At 46.6% G+C, this 15,774-nt stretch overlaps 1 protein-coding gene across 1 annotated transcript in view; it reads left to right on the top strand.

Moving 5' to 3' along the window:
• The first annotated feature begins 320 nt into the window (after positions 1–320).
• Positions 321–15,774, top strand: part of LOC149371409 (uncharacterized) — a 17,167-nt gene continuing 1,713 nt past the window's right edge. The window contains exons 1-10 of the mRNA XM_089580042.1: positions 321–548; positions 2,785–2,991; positions 3,657–3,856; positions 6,057–6,427; positions 8,062–8,257; positions 9,833–10,032; positions 11,587–11,697; positions 12,508–12,699; positions 14,598–14,720; positions 15,334–15,477. Coding sequence (XP_089436168.1) covers positions 321–548; positions 2,785–2,991; positions 3,657–3,856; positions 6,057–6,427; positions 8,062–8,257; positions 9,833–10,032; positions 11,587–11,697; positions 12,508–12,699; positions 14,598–14,720; positions 15,334–15,477 — 1,972 coding nt within the window. The remainder of the gene's footprint in view (positions 549–2,784; positions 2,992–3,656; positions 3,857–6,056; positions 6,428–8,061; positions 8,258–9,832; positions 10,033–11,586; positions 11,698–12,507; positions 12,700–14,597; positions 14,721–15,333; positions 15,478–15,774) is intronic.

Below are 15,774 nucleotides of genomic sequence, written 5' to 3' on the forward strand. Positions count from 1 at the left end.
AATCGTCTCGAAGAAGGAAAGAAGAGTCTTTTTGAGAGCCAACACCAAGTCATTTCACCGTGCAAACACACACACACACACACATGACAAACACACCGAAAAACATGAAAAACACCGAAAAAAACGCCACTTGAGTGAAAAAATGTAGTTTAGCGAGCTGCGACTATGTTTGCGGTAGACAGATGATGAATTGAGGGTATCAGTGCCACAGTAAAAGATGAAATCGAAGTTTTTGAGGCGCGCGAGGTTCTGGGCACACCACCAGCCTCCCGACACGTGACCTGCCACGCAGTCAAGGCGCAGGCAAGCCGACAGCCGCCATGTTCTCGGGCAGCGGGCTGCTTCCCGGGGGCGACACGTTGGCGGACTGCACGCTGCGTACGACGGACGGCGGCCAGTTCCGGGCGCACCGTGCCTTCCTCTGCACAACGAGCCCGTACTTCCAGGCCCTGTTCGGCGAGGACTACGGTGCGCCGAGGAACGTGCTCGTCGCTGGTGTCAAGGGAGCCTCGCTGGAAGTGCTGCTCACCTTCCAGTACACGGACCAGGTCGGTGCTGGCGCGTTTCCGCCTAATTTCGTTGCGAGAGAGGAGGTGGAGCGGATCGCACACGTGGACAGGAACCAGGGGCAACCGCGGCGATGAAGTAGACAGTAAGGCGCTCCTCAAGGGTGCCTTCTTTTATTTTGAGCGTAAAGTGCACTGATTGCGTTATTACCAGCACCATCACAGAGCACCAAAGCCTGTACGTACTACACGTATGGTGCAGCTCTTAGCTCGCTTGATTTCTGCAGGCAGGGATGGGCGAGGGAGAAGGGTGCACGGAGGTGAAATCGTCAGGGCTTCTCACGTCTTACTAAAAAAAAAGAATAAAGACTCGTGCAGTCGCGGCTGGGATAAGTCGCAAAATCTGGTTCAAGTGTGAGGCAATCTTTTGTTGTTTGTCTGAACGAAATCTACAGCTGCCCTACTTGCTTCGTTAAAAATCTCAGTGAGCCCAGGTGCCCACCGAGTAAGTATGGGAGGAAGGCAAAGGTTTCTTTGCGTTTTTTTGTTGTTGTGCACGGTAGGAGGAGATCGGGACGATTTCATGTTTTTTATCTTTCATCTCGCCCACAAATGTTACTTTTCTGCACACGTGCACGTGCATCAATTTCGGACCTAGCAAGATTTTGTAAGCAACCACCATTACTGGCCCCCCGAAGTGCGTAACAATAAATGGTACAGTTTTACGCCGAATAGTCATAAAAAAAGAATGCAGTTATAGTCGAAATGCAAGCTCGGCCTTGTTCGGGCGAAAAAAAATGCCGTATGAACAAATTAAACCTAGCGTCTGTATATGACAACGATATAATAGATGCATTTAGCACAGCGCGTACCCCTACCGCTAAAGCTTACCTCGTGCCTTTCGCCGCCGCTGCGTACGCGCTTAGTCCTGGCGCAGCAAGCAGGCAAGCTGTCGACGGGAACGTCAGGGCGATCTGCGCATGCGCAGTGGCGGGACCCTGTGCTCGGTAAGCGGCAGCGGTATGCGCTATGCTGAAGGTATCCAATGTGTCACGCGCGCACAGTGTTTTTTCTTAAGTGCAGCGTTTTTTCTGCAAGGCTACCACGTCTGTACTGGCAAATTTGTTGTGAAATGTCAATTGCGTGCTGCTAAACAAAAGGGAGGACATTTCAATGTTTAAATTGTTTTGCTTTGGTGGAACACGCGACAGAACAACTTGACCCGGTTAATGTAATCATACTATGGAAATTATGATTCATTTTGTTTTTTTTTCGTCCTTCAGTGTTGGCTCAAGCTCACGGGATGCAACTCCTTCGCCAGTATATTGTAGTCTGAGTAGCGTACAATGAAAGTAGCAGACAATTAAAGGAAGTGTTGCCATATGCCTGCCTCGGGTTTAATCTCCCAGCTTGCATAGCCCGCTTTATTTTCTCACTTTCGCCAATGATCTGCCTTGTGTCTGATGCCGCAAATGGCTAGTGACATTGCTTGCTTCCTATGAGTTCCTGACGTCAAAGTGTTTTGCACCTTAGCTCCTTCACAATACCAGCTCTGAAACTCTCCTTAAAAACCTGACTAGTCTCTTACCTCTGCGTAGGCCAGGTGAAGGCACCACTTGGTGGCGAGAAATAGAAACTGTCACTGTCCATCACAATTTACTTCAGAAATGCTCAAAATGTAATCTTTGCTTTAGCTCTTAACTTATCCCTATAGCTGTCATATCTTTTCATTCTTGTTACCGCATCTGTTCGACTGATTTCTTTGCCTGGCCCTGCTGAGTTTATCAGCTATCTCGGATTTTGCAACTTTAACACAAATTGCATTAATTTCCTCACGTTTTGCGATAGTCTCCTAACCTCGGCCGAAGCAATCATCGGATATGTATACATGTGCCCAATGGTTAAATTGCTCGTGATGAACAGGAAAGCCAAGTAACTGTCTCATTTTTTGGTGGACACCTCTACCGCGCTCTTCGGGGAGAGAGAAAAGAGTGAGGGAAGGAAAAAATAGGATGAAAGAAATGCCGTAGTGAAGGCTTCCGGATACGTTTCGATAACCTGGGGATCTTCAACGTGCACTAAGGTGTACAGGGGCGTCTTAATTTCTCCTCCATCGATACGCGACCTCCTCGGCCTGGGTTGAACAGGAAGTATCCCAATTGGCATGATCCAGGTGCCCTAACTGCGACGAAAGGCGCAGTGGCAAAACGTTGGGCCGATAAAGGAGTCCTTAAGAAATGTGGTCCAGCTGATTTATTGTCGCTGGCATGCGCTGCAGCTATGCGTGAACAAGGAAAACGTGCTGGACGTGTTGGAGGCGGCCGACATGCTCCTCCTGGACGAGGCAAGAGAGCAGTGCCTGGACCTGCTGCTGCGCTCCATGTGCCCCGAGAACTGCCTCTTCCTTGGGACGCTCACGCGTCGCTATTATTGCCCCAAGTTCACCGATGCCGTAATCCGCTACGCACACAGGAACTTTGAAGAAGTGAGCTGCTGCATGCATTCCACGCTCCGCTACCTGCAACACCTCGCAAATCATTCGAACTCTAGTACAAGGCGAGGATAGATAGCAAGCAATGCAGGAACATAATTTATGAAGAATCTTGCCTCAGAAACATCTTCGGCATTGGCTAGCGCTTGTTATGTCCCCAGCAGCTGGCGCATAAAATAGCTGCCATGCCAGGAACTAAAAAACTTAATTGCTGGGTAGCTTCAACAGGTACTGTGTCCGTAATTTTCTTATGCCAGTTGTAACTTTCACTATACTGCTACGAAACTGTGATCCCTGAAATAGAGCCTTAGTGAACACGAAACAAAGGGGGGAGGGTGGTCTCAGACTGCTGGCGGCCCGCTTCTGGAGTGGTTGTGGCAAGCGTCTACTGCGCGCTCATTGGCTACGAACGATGCGCGCTTGTTAATAGCTGTGAGTGAATTCTCCAGATATGTCAATTGACCCAGCTGCGAAGCCACCCTGACGATGCGATGTGGATGAAGCGAGCGCAGCGTTCGAGGAAGTTTGACTGGCATTTTAATCTCATCCTATTCTTCTCTAATGTGACTACTTCAATCAGATAGAAGGTCCAATAATCAAAGTACTTTGCACTTGAGGAGGCAAAAGCAACAGGCTCCCGTGCGTTCATCCTGATGCAGGTCTGGCAGCGTAGCGATACGTTTGGCGAGACCCCGGCATGGCTGCTGTACGACCTGTTGGCCTCACCGGAGCTAAACGTCGAAAGCGAGACGAGCGTGCTGGAGGTAATCGCCCGATGGTTCTCCACTGCCAGTGCAGAACAGCGCTCCAAGCTCTTGGAACTGCTGCGCTGTGTGCGCATAGGCCGCTGCGAGAAGGAGTGAGTGGCAGCCGCCCATTCATTCATATTGCTTTATCACGGTGTGTTAATATTAGAGGAAGCTCTGCCAACACAGCCGCTAGTGCGTCCGTAAACCCCCGTATTCAAACCGCAAACGGACGTTGCAGCTTGCGTGGCGCCGTACATTCACAGCGATTGCTCGTTTAAGAGCCTTCCTATAATCTCCAAATTCTGAAAGACTCTGAAAGTATACCAACGACACAATGATTGTAATACTCACCAGCCCAACGACAGACACTCGATGAAGATTGCTCCCGCTGGACCGCAGCGGTCAGCTATGTTGCGCGGAGCAGTTCGCGAAGTTTCGGAATATTGAGCTATTCCCAATATAAGGTTATAAGTGATATTGCAATCTGCACAATCAAGAAACATTGCTTAAACCATACGCAGCGCTTTAGTATGTGCAATCCACATCTCTTGCTCGTGTGGTAGTTCTGACCGAATTCTCCCTCACAGAACGTAATACAGACCGGTGTTGACTACTATATGTTTTTAACGCTTTTCAGGAAGAGTTGTCCTTGTAGCCATAATAATTAGCCTAATCGTCTTGGAGCGTCAGCACAGAGCGCACTCATGTTTGCAGTAACTTATTTAAGTGGCTGTTCTTTGTGGACCAATGCAAATATTATGCAATAGCATAGAAGCCTGGTTGTAGCGTAAACCGGTCGGTGGTAGTCCAGTTTTACACATTGGCCAAGTACCGAAGGTAGCAGGTTGCATATGTGAAGAGCTAGGCAAGTGCAACCTGCGTCGCGCAAGCCCCCACGAACAAGAAAACACTCAGTCTCGAGCATGATCGACTTCAACTCGCAGCGCCGCAACAGATAGCTCTGGCGGCCGCGAAGCTATAGGCCACCTGGCCATCTGTGCAACTATTCGCCAGCATGTTAAACTGCAAGCCTCTACCGTTGTGCTTTGTAAAACATCGTTTTCATTGACTTCCATCCCTGCGTCACGGATATCGCCATTCTTATCAACATTGATCTGCTTCCAAACGAAATGTGCAAAAAAGGCGCAATGAAACGGTAGTTTGACGTGAATGAACGAAACGGAACGGCCGGAGACTGGAACCACTGCGGCATCAAGCAACAAGAAACGCTTAACCGACAAAGTGCATGCTATCTCATTCTGCCGCATCGATTACATTCACCGTCCCTCTGATTTTTATGGCGCACTATTGTTCCTACACGGCTGATTCACACAAGGATAATTTAAAGGGAAAGAGGACAGGAACTGGTTATAGCGGTGACACTCAGTCTCTGATATTCTCATATTCAGACGGCGCGGATTCCTTTTACTTTGTTCCAAGCAGGAAGGGCAAAAGCAAATTGCAAGAAATGGCTACATTGAATTGAACAAATAGCAGCTTACGTACATAAACATATGTTTAAAATTCATGCATGTAGATATAAAAGCACTCCGATATACATTTTCGTCAGATCTAAAATGATTACAAATTCACGTTTCAGAAAGCATGTTCAGTGGTTAAAAGGCATTGGTAATGGCCTCTTTGAATTTAGCACGCCTAAAAACCTCTCCAGGAAATCGTATGGAAACCTCTCCAGGTAGTGAATTCCGTTCACTGATTGTTTTAAGAAAAAAATGAAAACTTATGAGAATTTGTTTTTGCGAAGTGAGGAGTTAAGCTGTAGATTTGTGTGTGTCGCGTTTCTCGAGCTGATGTAGGAGTAACATAAGAAGTTGCCGAAATGCCAAACTTTCCCTGAATTAAGCAGTACAGAAATTCTAATCTTGATATCTTTCTTCGGATGCTGAGAGGTTTTATATGGTTTGTTTCTATAAGGAGAGATGGAGATTGAGAGGTTTTATAGTTATTGTAAATGAAGCGCACAGCACGATTTGATGCAATTCGCACATTCTTCGTTTAAAACTGTGCGAACCGGGCGACAAAATAAGAACAAGAAAACTCTACCGGTCATTGCAAGTAAGTCTAAAGTGGGACGTTAAAATGGCGTCCTTGGGTCCTGTTCTTAGTTTTTAAATATGCACTGGTAAAGTGATAACGCTTCTTTGTTCATGTGTACTTTGGGAGTAATATTCATATACGATTGATATGTGATCAAGAGACAGGAACTGGTCACTGCACAGTGTCGTTGTTTGTTTGCTTTTTTACCTTTAGGTTCGTTTAGGATAATCAACTACTACTGCTCACACGCAGGGCCATCGAGGACTTTGAGCTACGCTGGCCCGCGCTGGCTCACAGCGCCGAGTACAAGGACGCTGTGATCGAAGCGCTGAAGCTTGGCCCGTGCCTGTGCTCGCAAGACAAGCTCCTGCTCCAACTGCTGGAACCTGGAAAGCCACCGCCACAACTGGCCCCGGCCAATCTTGTACCGAACCCGGCCGCCGCGGTCGCGCAAGCAATGGAAAATGTGCTTCTGGCAGCCAACCCGCAAGCAGCCGTGGCCGCACTCGCAGCCGCAGCTGCATTCGGAGCTCTGGCTGTAGGGACAAACCCGGAAGCACAAGGGGCAGAAGGCGGAAGTCAGGCCGGCGGAGTCAACAATTCGCAACCTGCTCCTCAAACTAGTAAGCTTTACGCACCATATATTAACCCGGCGATTCCTTTTCTTTTTTTTTTTTTTTGAAGGCAAAATTTTCAAAACACGCTGATTTTCAGAATGTTGTTTCTGCTTCAGCGGTTATCACCCAATAGCGCTCCCTCTCTCGTTGTAGCCGTTGTCGTTTTTTTTTATCGGTCCTTTCCGCCGTACCTCAGAGAGCTATTTGTATTTTGCGGGGTGTGAAGGTGTTCCAAAGTTGGTCTGATGGATTTACAACGGTCATGTGACCACAAACTCTCTACAGCGAATTGATCATTTTGTGACACCGCTGCGTGCCAGCGCAGACAGCTGCTGTTGTATAAGCGAGCCTGTACACCTTACTTTTTACTTTTTAATGTGGTGATCCTAAACAAAGCACAAAATAAATTAATTGCTTGGTTTTACATTTCAATGCGACGTGTGGGCTACGAGGTTGCCGTATTGCATGGCTCCGATTTAATTTCGACCACCTGGGATGTTTATTGACAAGAGTTATAATAACGAAGACGGGCGCTTCATGTTTCGCCTCCATCGAAACGCGGACGCCGCGGAAAAGGACGCGTACCGTAAACAAACGGCTAAAAGAGCGTGCTAACAGGCCCTTGTGCTTTGCGTTGTCAGTGCACGTTAAAGAACCCCAGGTGGTCGAAATTTCCGGAGCCCTTCACTACGGCCTCCTTCATAGCCTGAGTCGCTTTGGGACGTTAAACTCGAATAAACCAAACCTAATAAAAAGAACAGGACAACGGTGCTCTTTTAGTAGCTGATGAAAAAGCCTACTGCAATCTGAAACTGCAAGGAATTCTTGGCAGAAGTAATATGAACACACTTCATCTCCAAGCTTTCCACATTTCAATAGGTGACTGATTATAGACCCAACACCTCATTGTCTGTTTTCGGCGGAGGGACTTCTTGAGCTCCCTTCCCTGCTATCTCCCATTTAAAATGGTCTTTACATTTGCTTTTGTTGAGGACTTTATTGAACATTTGCTGCTGGTTGCGGATATGTTTGTGTGGCACGAATACACTTTTTGTGTCAGCACTGCATGTGGTTTTGTGGCTACGTACTGTCAGAGTTAAATCGCCTGCATTGTTTTCTGTAGCTTACTAACTCTCTGAGCTTTCGGTATCCCTGGTAGCCCCAAAATAAACTACGCACTGAACATCAACTACATCACGTATGGGACCAGGCTGGTGGCTCTGTGGTTCGTCTCGCCATGGCGGAATATTAGCTTGATACGTGGCAGTATCAACAACCGCATATCGGCGTTAGAGAGATGCAAAAGCGGCCACTTGCTGGCATAGTGCTAACGTTAATGAGTACAAGAGCAAAAAAGAGCAAAAAGAATCCCGAACCGTCCTTTGTGGCTTTCAGCGCAATATCAGTGCCTGGCTCGAAGTGCCAACCAGCTGACATTAGGCACTTGTAGCATGTCGTGCAGAGCATCTTTATGCTGCCCAGAAATAACCCGGCGCCGATTGTAGTTCGCGATCGCCTTAAGATAAGTGAAGCTTTTTTTATTGGACAACCGCAGACCGGTGAGGGTAGCACGACGTACTTAGAACTGCTAGACGCGTCATTGCGATTGTGTCTAATAAACGCCGCGTCATCTCTGACAGAGCCCATGCCCCTGACACAGCCCCGCTGCGACACCTGTGGACTCATCAACCCCGAGCGGTGGTTACCCCGTCTTCCTTCCGAGCTTATTTTCATAGTCGGCGGCTGGACCCAGGGCCACCCGCGATCCACCATCGAGGCCTTCGACACTCGGGTCGACAGGTGGTTTCAGTTCAAGAACGAAGAATTTGAGCCGAGGCAAGTGAAATGCCTTCCAGAGAATGCACATCTCCGAATTATCAGCTTATATGCGGCTCTCTCAATCGCTGCTGACATTTAATCACTTATATACCTTGATATCCCCGGCAATATTCTTAAACATATGAGATATCGTCGCTGTGCTACATCATGGAACCACGATGTGATATGGTCTGTCGTAGAAGGTACTCTCTGGGAAAATTAAAACCAAGTGATAAAGGCGCTTGCAGAGGAAACCAACAAGAAAAACGCAGAATTGTCTCTGCCATTCATTACATGATATACTCAGATAATTCAATATACGTGGCATTCACCGACAGACAGAGATAAATATGGAATTTATCTTTGACCATAAACATTGCGAAATGTTATTGTTGCACGACCCAGTATTAGAAAAAAAAAGAAAAGTAGAACTCTTTTTTTTCAGCTTAATCTGTTCAGAAATGGAAGCTTACTCTTCTAGAACGGTACACATTTACGCTGTAGGTTGTTTTTCTAGAACAGGTTTGCACTCTCCAAACCTGTTCAACAACAGCCATAAGAATTAATTTTTGCGAAGAAAAATAACCAAGGTGTGAATAATTTGCGCTGAATCATAGTTATATTAAGGTAAAAACAAGCAGACTATGAAGCAGCTAAAGAAAGCCCAAGTGTGTTGTGAGGAGCAGTTTCTCTGAAAACAGGTTTTGAATGCTCATTAAAAACACGAGAACGTATACGCCTGCTTCTCCCTTCACGTTTAACAACCATTTATTTTATTTTAGTATTTTTTACTTAATCAGCTCAAAGCAGCTGCACTACTTGTCGAAAACATTCCTCTGCGCGTTCTCGCTAGAATAACATTAGTATTTGATTACTGAACCTACCAGGAAGACACTTCGTGAAAGGAAGTCTTTGTCGTCTACCTTGTCACCAGATAATGAAGGAGAGTAAAATATTTGTTTCAAATAGCGCGGGTCGCAAGATATCAAAGTGCGTCGCAGAACCATATTAAACGTTGTTCGTAGCATTCATTTATTCTGCACCTTTGGAGTGCACCTACTGGTCCGATTTTCTGAAGGCTTAACCAGCAGCTCATTTCTTATACATGATAGCTACATACATCCGAGTCCTTAAGAACAGTTTTTGGAAATATGTTGTTCAGACTCCCTCTCAGACATTATAAACGTAAGGCTTATCTCATCTACCCTGAACAACACTACCTAACTCAGAAGATCTCAATTGCTCATTGGTTATGGTGCTCGGCTGCTGACCCAAAGACGCGGGTTCGATCCCGGCCGCGGCAGCTGAATTTCTTTGGAGGAGAAATTCTAGAGGCCCGTGTACTGTGCGATGTCAGTGCACGTTAAGGAACCCCAGGTGGGTCGAAATTTCCGGAGCCCTCCACTACGGCGTCTCTCATAGCCTGAGTCGCTTTGGGACGTTAAACCTCATAAACCAAACCAAACCAAACCAATTGCTCACTCTGTAAAACATCGCATATAAGGTTTCGTTGGAAACGTGCAGCCTCACAGGAGGATGGCCATGGGGCGCCCTTGCTCTGTCTTGATGAGTGGGTGCTCCGTGTACGTGCAGGGCGTACCACGGCGTTGTGCAGGTGCGGCGGAGGCTGTATGTGGTCGGAGGTCTCAAGCAGCGCATGTACCTGCGCACGGTGGACAGCTACGACCTGGACCGCTGTGAATGGCGACACCACTCCTCCATGAATTTGCCGCGTGCCTATGTGGCTGCCGCGGCGTTGGGCGAGCATATTTACGCCGTCGGAGGGCATACAGGTATGGTTTCTTCTTTGCGTAAAGCAATACTCTGGGAACTACCAGTGTCTCGAAGCAACGATTACTGCTGTATCTCGCGGAAACATCAAACACATCTTGGCTACCACCGTTAACCTCTCATCATCATGAGTTAGCAAAGTGCAGCGCCAAAACAGCGGTCTTGAACTGACATTCAAATAGCAATATATTCCGTCATACACGACCCAATTTCGGGGAAGCTAAATATAATTCTCAGATTAATCCTTTCCTGTGTAAAACTGAGTTATGCTTCCAGTGCCATGCATATTCTTAGACGCCCTACTCAATAAACTTCCCACTTTGCAGCGCTCATATAATATTTACGTTGCTTTCATTGTCACTTAAAGTTAATTCTTCAAATTATTCCCCATAACTTTATGCACTGTCGAATTATTTCAGTGCTATAAACCCGGCATAATCTTTGTTAGCAGCGATTGATCCGGCCTTAGAAGGTGTTGAGAATGTGGCACTGGTATCTGTTCTAGTTTGGCCTTACATTCCACTTTATGCTGATGATCAGTGCGGGAAGAATTATATTAAGAAGACTCTTCGACACAGCTGTGACGCTTTCTCTTTCAGCTTGTCCTAACGGCGGATACCGTTGTAATCCTTTATTGTACGGTTAGGTAGACAGGGATAGAGAGCAGAAGCACATTAAAATACATGTCTGAAAGATTGTAAAAGTAACTAAGATCGAGAAGTGTTGAACGCTTTTACGTTGGCAATCGGAGTGGGAAATTCGCTCTACTATTAGTTGCAGTAAAATATTTTCTCCTTATACGGAACTTTGTGTACACCACCGACCGATTGCCGCTTTCTCAAGAGGGGGCTCTGGTACCGACCTATTCGTTTACGTCAGGAGTGCCAGCTTCTGGGAGAACTGCCGACCAGAGCAATAAGAAAGATACCATTTTAATCGCGCTGCGCGAATTCGTTGCAAGCAGTCTGATATGAGAGTTGTGACGTGCTTTCTACAACCCGTCAGCTGCTAACCCCTCTTTGACCTCGTGTTTGCCCATCTGTGCCACATCAAATGCGTTCTTGTTCGCTTGCGCGCGGTTTTTGCCTTGACTAAGACCAGCACCCAATCCTTCACAATTTGCGTTATCTTCTCTTCTCTCTCCATTTCTTTCGCTGTAGCACAACTCTTGCATTTTTCTTCGCGGTGCACCTGAAGGCATGGCGAAAGTGCCAAACCATACTTGGAGGAGAAATTCTTTGGAGGAGAAATTCTAGAGGCCCGTGTACTGTGCGATGTCAGTGCACGTTAAAGAACCCCAGGTGGTCGACATTTCCGGAGCCCTCCACTACGGCGTCTCTCAGAGCCTTAGTCGCTTTGGGACGTTAAACCCCACAAACCAAACCAACCATACTATTAAAAGCGTTTTCCCTTTAAAAGTAAAAGATTAACATAATGGCAACCTTTGTGGTCTGCAGATATGGTATATTAGTTGCGTAACCCAATTTTTCTCCTCCTGCGCTTCAACCGAGATGTGGCCTGTGGTAATCGGATTCCTTGCTTTCTCTCTACCGCAGGCATCGAGCGGACAGCCTCCGCTGAGCGGTACAGTCCGCACACTAACCAGTGGACTATGATTGCACGCATGAGCAGGCGACGCAGTGATGGGTCTGCCTGTGCCTTTAAAGGTGAGTAGCTCACTCTTGACCTGCGGTCACCTGTGGGGCTTTGAAATAAATGGAAACAAATGCAGCGCTATGACTGACAAAGATCTCTTGAACGCCGCTCTTGAATAGCGTGCGCTATTTTCTTGAGGAAATCACGTATTATTCTGTTTAAAAAAATTGTGCGGTATGATTCCAAATTGACTCACTATACTATATCTTCGAAAGCGAGTTGTTTGCTACATACGCTTTTTTTGTTCGTTGCATAATTTATTAACATTTTTCTCCCTCAGTGCTGTGACATTTTCTTATTTCCCCCCGAAGATCTTGGTGTGGGACATTTCGCATAAATCTATGTTAAATGTCTGTTTGTGCCAAACTGTTTGCGGGGCAAGAGCCATCGTCAGGCGTTTCGCCTTTTGCTTTTGCTCCTCTTTCTGTATCAGAAAGGAAACAAATAAATCAAATCAAATCAAAATCAAAACAAAAGACCTGACGCCCGCTGTCAAAAGCATTGCGTAAGATACTCATCCTTACCCACTAAACAGACCTTCCATGCCACTTTCAACTTCAGAAGAGACAATGGCAATTCCGAGTCCCGCAAAATTATTTGGGCAAGGAAAACTTCTGCACTTTCAGCAAATCTTTTAGACACGTATTTTCATAAACAAACGATGGTATTGTCCAATTACGGCGAACGTTATCGGATGAAACTGCCGCGACGTTGCTGAATCAAACGTCAGTGTGTAAGTCCATTACAGGTCTGCAGTGAGGGACTTTTTGATCAAGTGAATAACATCATGCAGCCTTCTGAGGCCGTTCTAATTTTCGCAGGCCGCCTGTACATCAGCGGCGGATTCAACGGCAGGCAGGTACTTGAGAGTGTCGAGGAATACACACCTTCCCTTGACTCGTGGTGCCTCGTGCGGCCGCTGTTAAACCCGCGTTGCAGTCACCGCATGGTAGAACACTGCGGTAGGATCTACGTCATTGGCGGCTACGACGGACGTCGACGTCTATACACAGGTGCGTGCGCATGAGAAAGAGCGGTGCGTATTCGAAAGCTGGCCCTTCCTTTAGTCCGGCCTATTACCCTCAAAACTAGTTTTCTTTGGTATAAGTGCGTGCCTAAGGTGCAAGGAGACGTACGGACTGGTAAGACAGGCCTTACAAGGCCTATAATCAGGCGATGCATTAAAGATAGAATATCAAATTCAACAAATGATTGTTTTTTTAAGATTCAGCGGCATAATGAAGAAACTCGTGATTTTAGTATTCTGGTGACGGTTAATTTCGGGTGAGTGACTTGATCTGGATTTTATGTAAAGAAAAACTGAAAAATTATTTTTGCACGAGATTTTTTATGCAAAAATAGTTTTGGAACAATCCTCTTACAACTGTCATTCGTCGCAACTCGCTGCTGGCAAGCTTCGTCGAGTGATGGGCTTCATATTCTAGGGCAGGTCACGGTAGGGAGTGCCGTTGGAGTTACCCTGGGTAAATTCTTACTCATGGTGAAGAATGGTTTTCAGTGGGGCTGAGGCAACGTGCATGCTTACCAGATCTGTTGGCATATTAGCCGTCAGCTCCATCAGCACGTCTGGAAAACATAAGTAAATGCGATAGTTTTGATGCCCCTTAACATCATTTCGTGCTGAAGTTCAATGTGCGAATTAATTTTTAATTCATTTATTTCGTCATACTGCAGTCAAATGCTCTGGCCCAAACACGGAGGTTTAAAAGAAAAAGTATTGACAAGTGTGTATAAGGCTGCATGAAATTCATGCCACACATAAAATAAAAATACACAAGAGTAATAATACCATTTTCCATTTTCACATGAAGTCCACAAGAGTAATTTTCCAGCACATGGTTTAGTTGTATAGGGTTTAACGTCTGAAAGTAACGCAGGCTACGTGGGACAGTGCAGTGCAGTTCTCCGGACAATTTAAACCAACTGGGATAAATAATGCGCACTGACATCGCACAGAACACAGGCCTCAAGTATTTGGCCTCGATCGAAATGCGTTAGCGAAGGCCGGGATTGACGGTCGTCTTTCGGGTCAGCAGGCAGGCACATAAGCCAATGAGCCACCGCGGAGGCTCTTTGCAACGCTTGCGTACTGAAATTTGATTCAAAAACACCTACAGGGAGTGAAATCTTATATTTCACTGCTCGGCGGGAAAAGCCGTACTTTTAATAGTAAGAGTTCGTAGTGCGGGTGAAAATCGGAGCAAGTAGATATTCATGGCTGCATTGTCATCTTCTTGTAAAAGGGTCACTCGTGCAGTCTAGTGCCGCCATATTTTTTTCAGTAAGGCTACTGCATGTAGTAGAATACGACTAATTTTCTAAAGTGTTTCAAAACGCCCTTTTCCGTTCTGAAGCAATGAATGAAGACTGGAATACTTTCAACCATGTTTTTTTGTGCGTAAATGTTTAGGCTTGCTCTGTACGCTTTTGAGTTTAAAAGCACCGTTTTTAGCGTGTGGGTCCCATAGCTCAGAACGATAATCTAATTTTGATCTCGACATTGAATTCTAAGCTGATATTTTAGTTCTCACAGGCACATGTAACTAACTGCATTAAGGCTTTGCCACTTTGAAGCCTCTTTTCAAAATAATCACGCCAGTGGACTAATCATCTATTAATGCGTCAGATAGTCCCACAGACCTGCACAGAATTACGCACCCTAGAATAACTGCGGATTCATTCGCGTTGCTCATTGCAGATTTCGTACTTGATAACTCAATAGAGAGAATGAACATTTCGGACTGAGATTTGCATGCTCATTTCAGCTACCTGTGCGAAACGCACCAATCAACGAACAGCTGTCATAGCGCTTTAATAATGTGGTTTCGCCCAGATGGGCAGACACATCAGCTGTGTACGACTGTGACTCGAGTGCTGTCACTCCTCGCAGTCCTACGCAGTGACCCCGGCCTTCCGCTGTGCTGGCGCAAGATGCCGAGGTTGAACACTCCGCGCAGCACGTTTGCTGTGGCTCAGCTGGGTGGTGACTTGTACGTCATGGGTGGATTTAACGGTAAGAGCCCGCCCCTTTGTGTTCCCTTGCTCGACGCTGCTCCCTGAAAGCTTTCGTCGAAATCTTCCAGAAACCGCGTCATGCGTACTGTGCGAGCGCTTGGGCAAGTTGTCTAGTGAAAATACTGCAGAAGATAGCAATGGGGATCAGAGAACGCTATTGGTGTAGAGATATCATACCCGAAATTACAGGAGATACAGGTAAATGCAACTTGTAGTGCGTCGAACAGAAAATTGATAGTCAGTTGCATTCCAAGACAGAAAAATGGTAGGGGGGGGGGGGGGGGGCTGGAGATTGTCGTGTGGAAAGTGATCGGGATATTTGCTGTATAGCAAGAGGGATTGTGAGGGTGAGGGGGCAGCGAATAGCATGAGGCTTGAAGCAATCATTGGTAGAGATCTTTATTCTGCATTGAATGTAATAACAATGATGATGATGGTAGTGATAATGATGCTGGGCATGCAACACCTGTAAATAAAAGCAATCTTCGCACTGCGCCGTAACAAGCTCCAGTTCGTTCAAGGTGTTCGCGTGACGATTCTTTATCGCGGTACTTACGCGGTTCGCTGCTGTGCGCGAGCTCTCATTTTATGGTGGCGCCATCTGATCGCAGGCACGTCGCTTATCTCTGACGTGGAACGCTACACGCCTGGAGACGATTGCTGGTACAGGATTACACCTCTGAACGAGCCCGCGAGCGCCCTCTCAGGCTGCACTGTCACTGGCGTGGAACTAATGAGGAAGTTCTCCGCCCGTGGTGAGTACGGGAAGCTGGATGCGGAGAGCGCAGCATGCCGTTTGCCCAGAACTGTATATAAGCGCCTCTTTCTTTCGTTCTTCTGTTTCACTCCCTCTCTTTTTAAACGCCATTATTCGTAACGGAATTTGTCAACTTTACCTAGCTGGCGCCTTTGCCTATGAGAATTTCTTAAAGAGCACTGCACTCACGGTGGGAATGCCAGGAAAACGAGGTTTTGTATTTAGCTTGAAAACGGAAAACGTGATTCTTAAAACATGATTCGGCATGGGATGTGGTAGCTACACCGTGATGGTC

The sequence above is a fragment of the Amblyomma mixtum genome, chromosome 1, assembly GCF_055824585.1.
Source record: "Amblyomma mixtum isolate Tamu chromosome 1, ASM5582458v1, whole genome shotgun sequence".
Lineage (NCBI taxonomy): Eukaryota > Metazoa > Arthropoda > Arachnida > Ixodida > Ixodidae > Amblyomma > Amblyomma mixtum.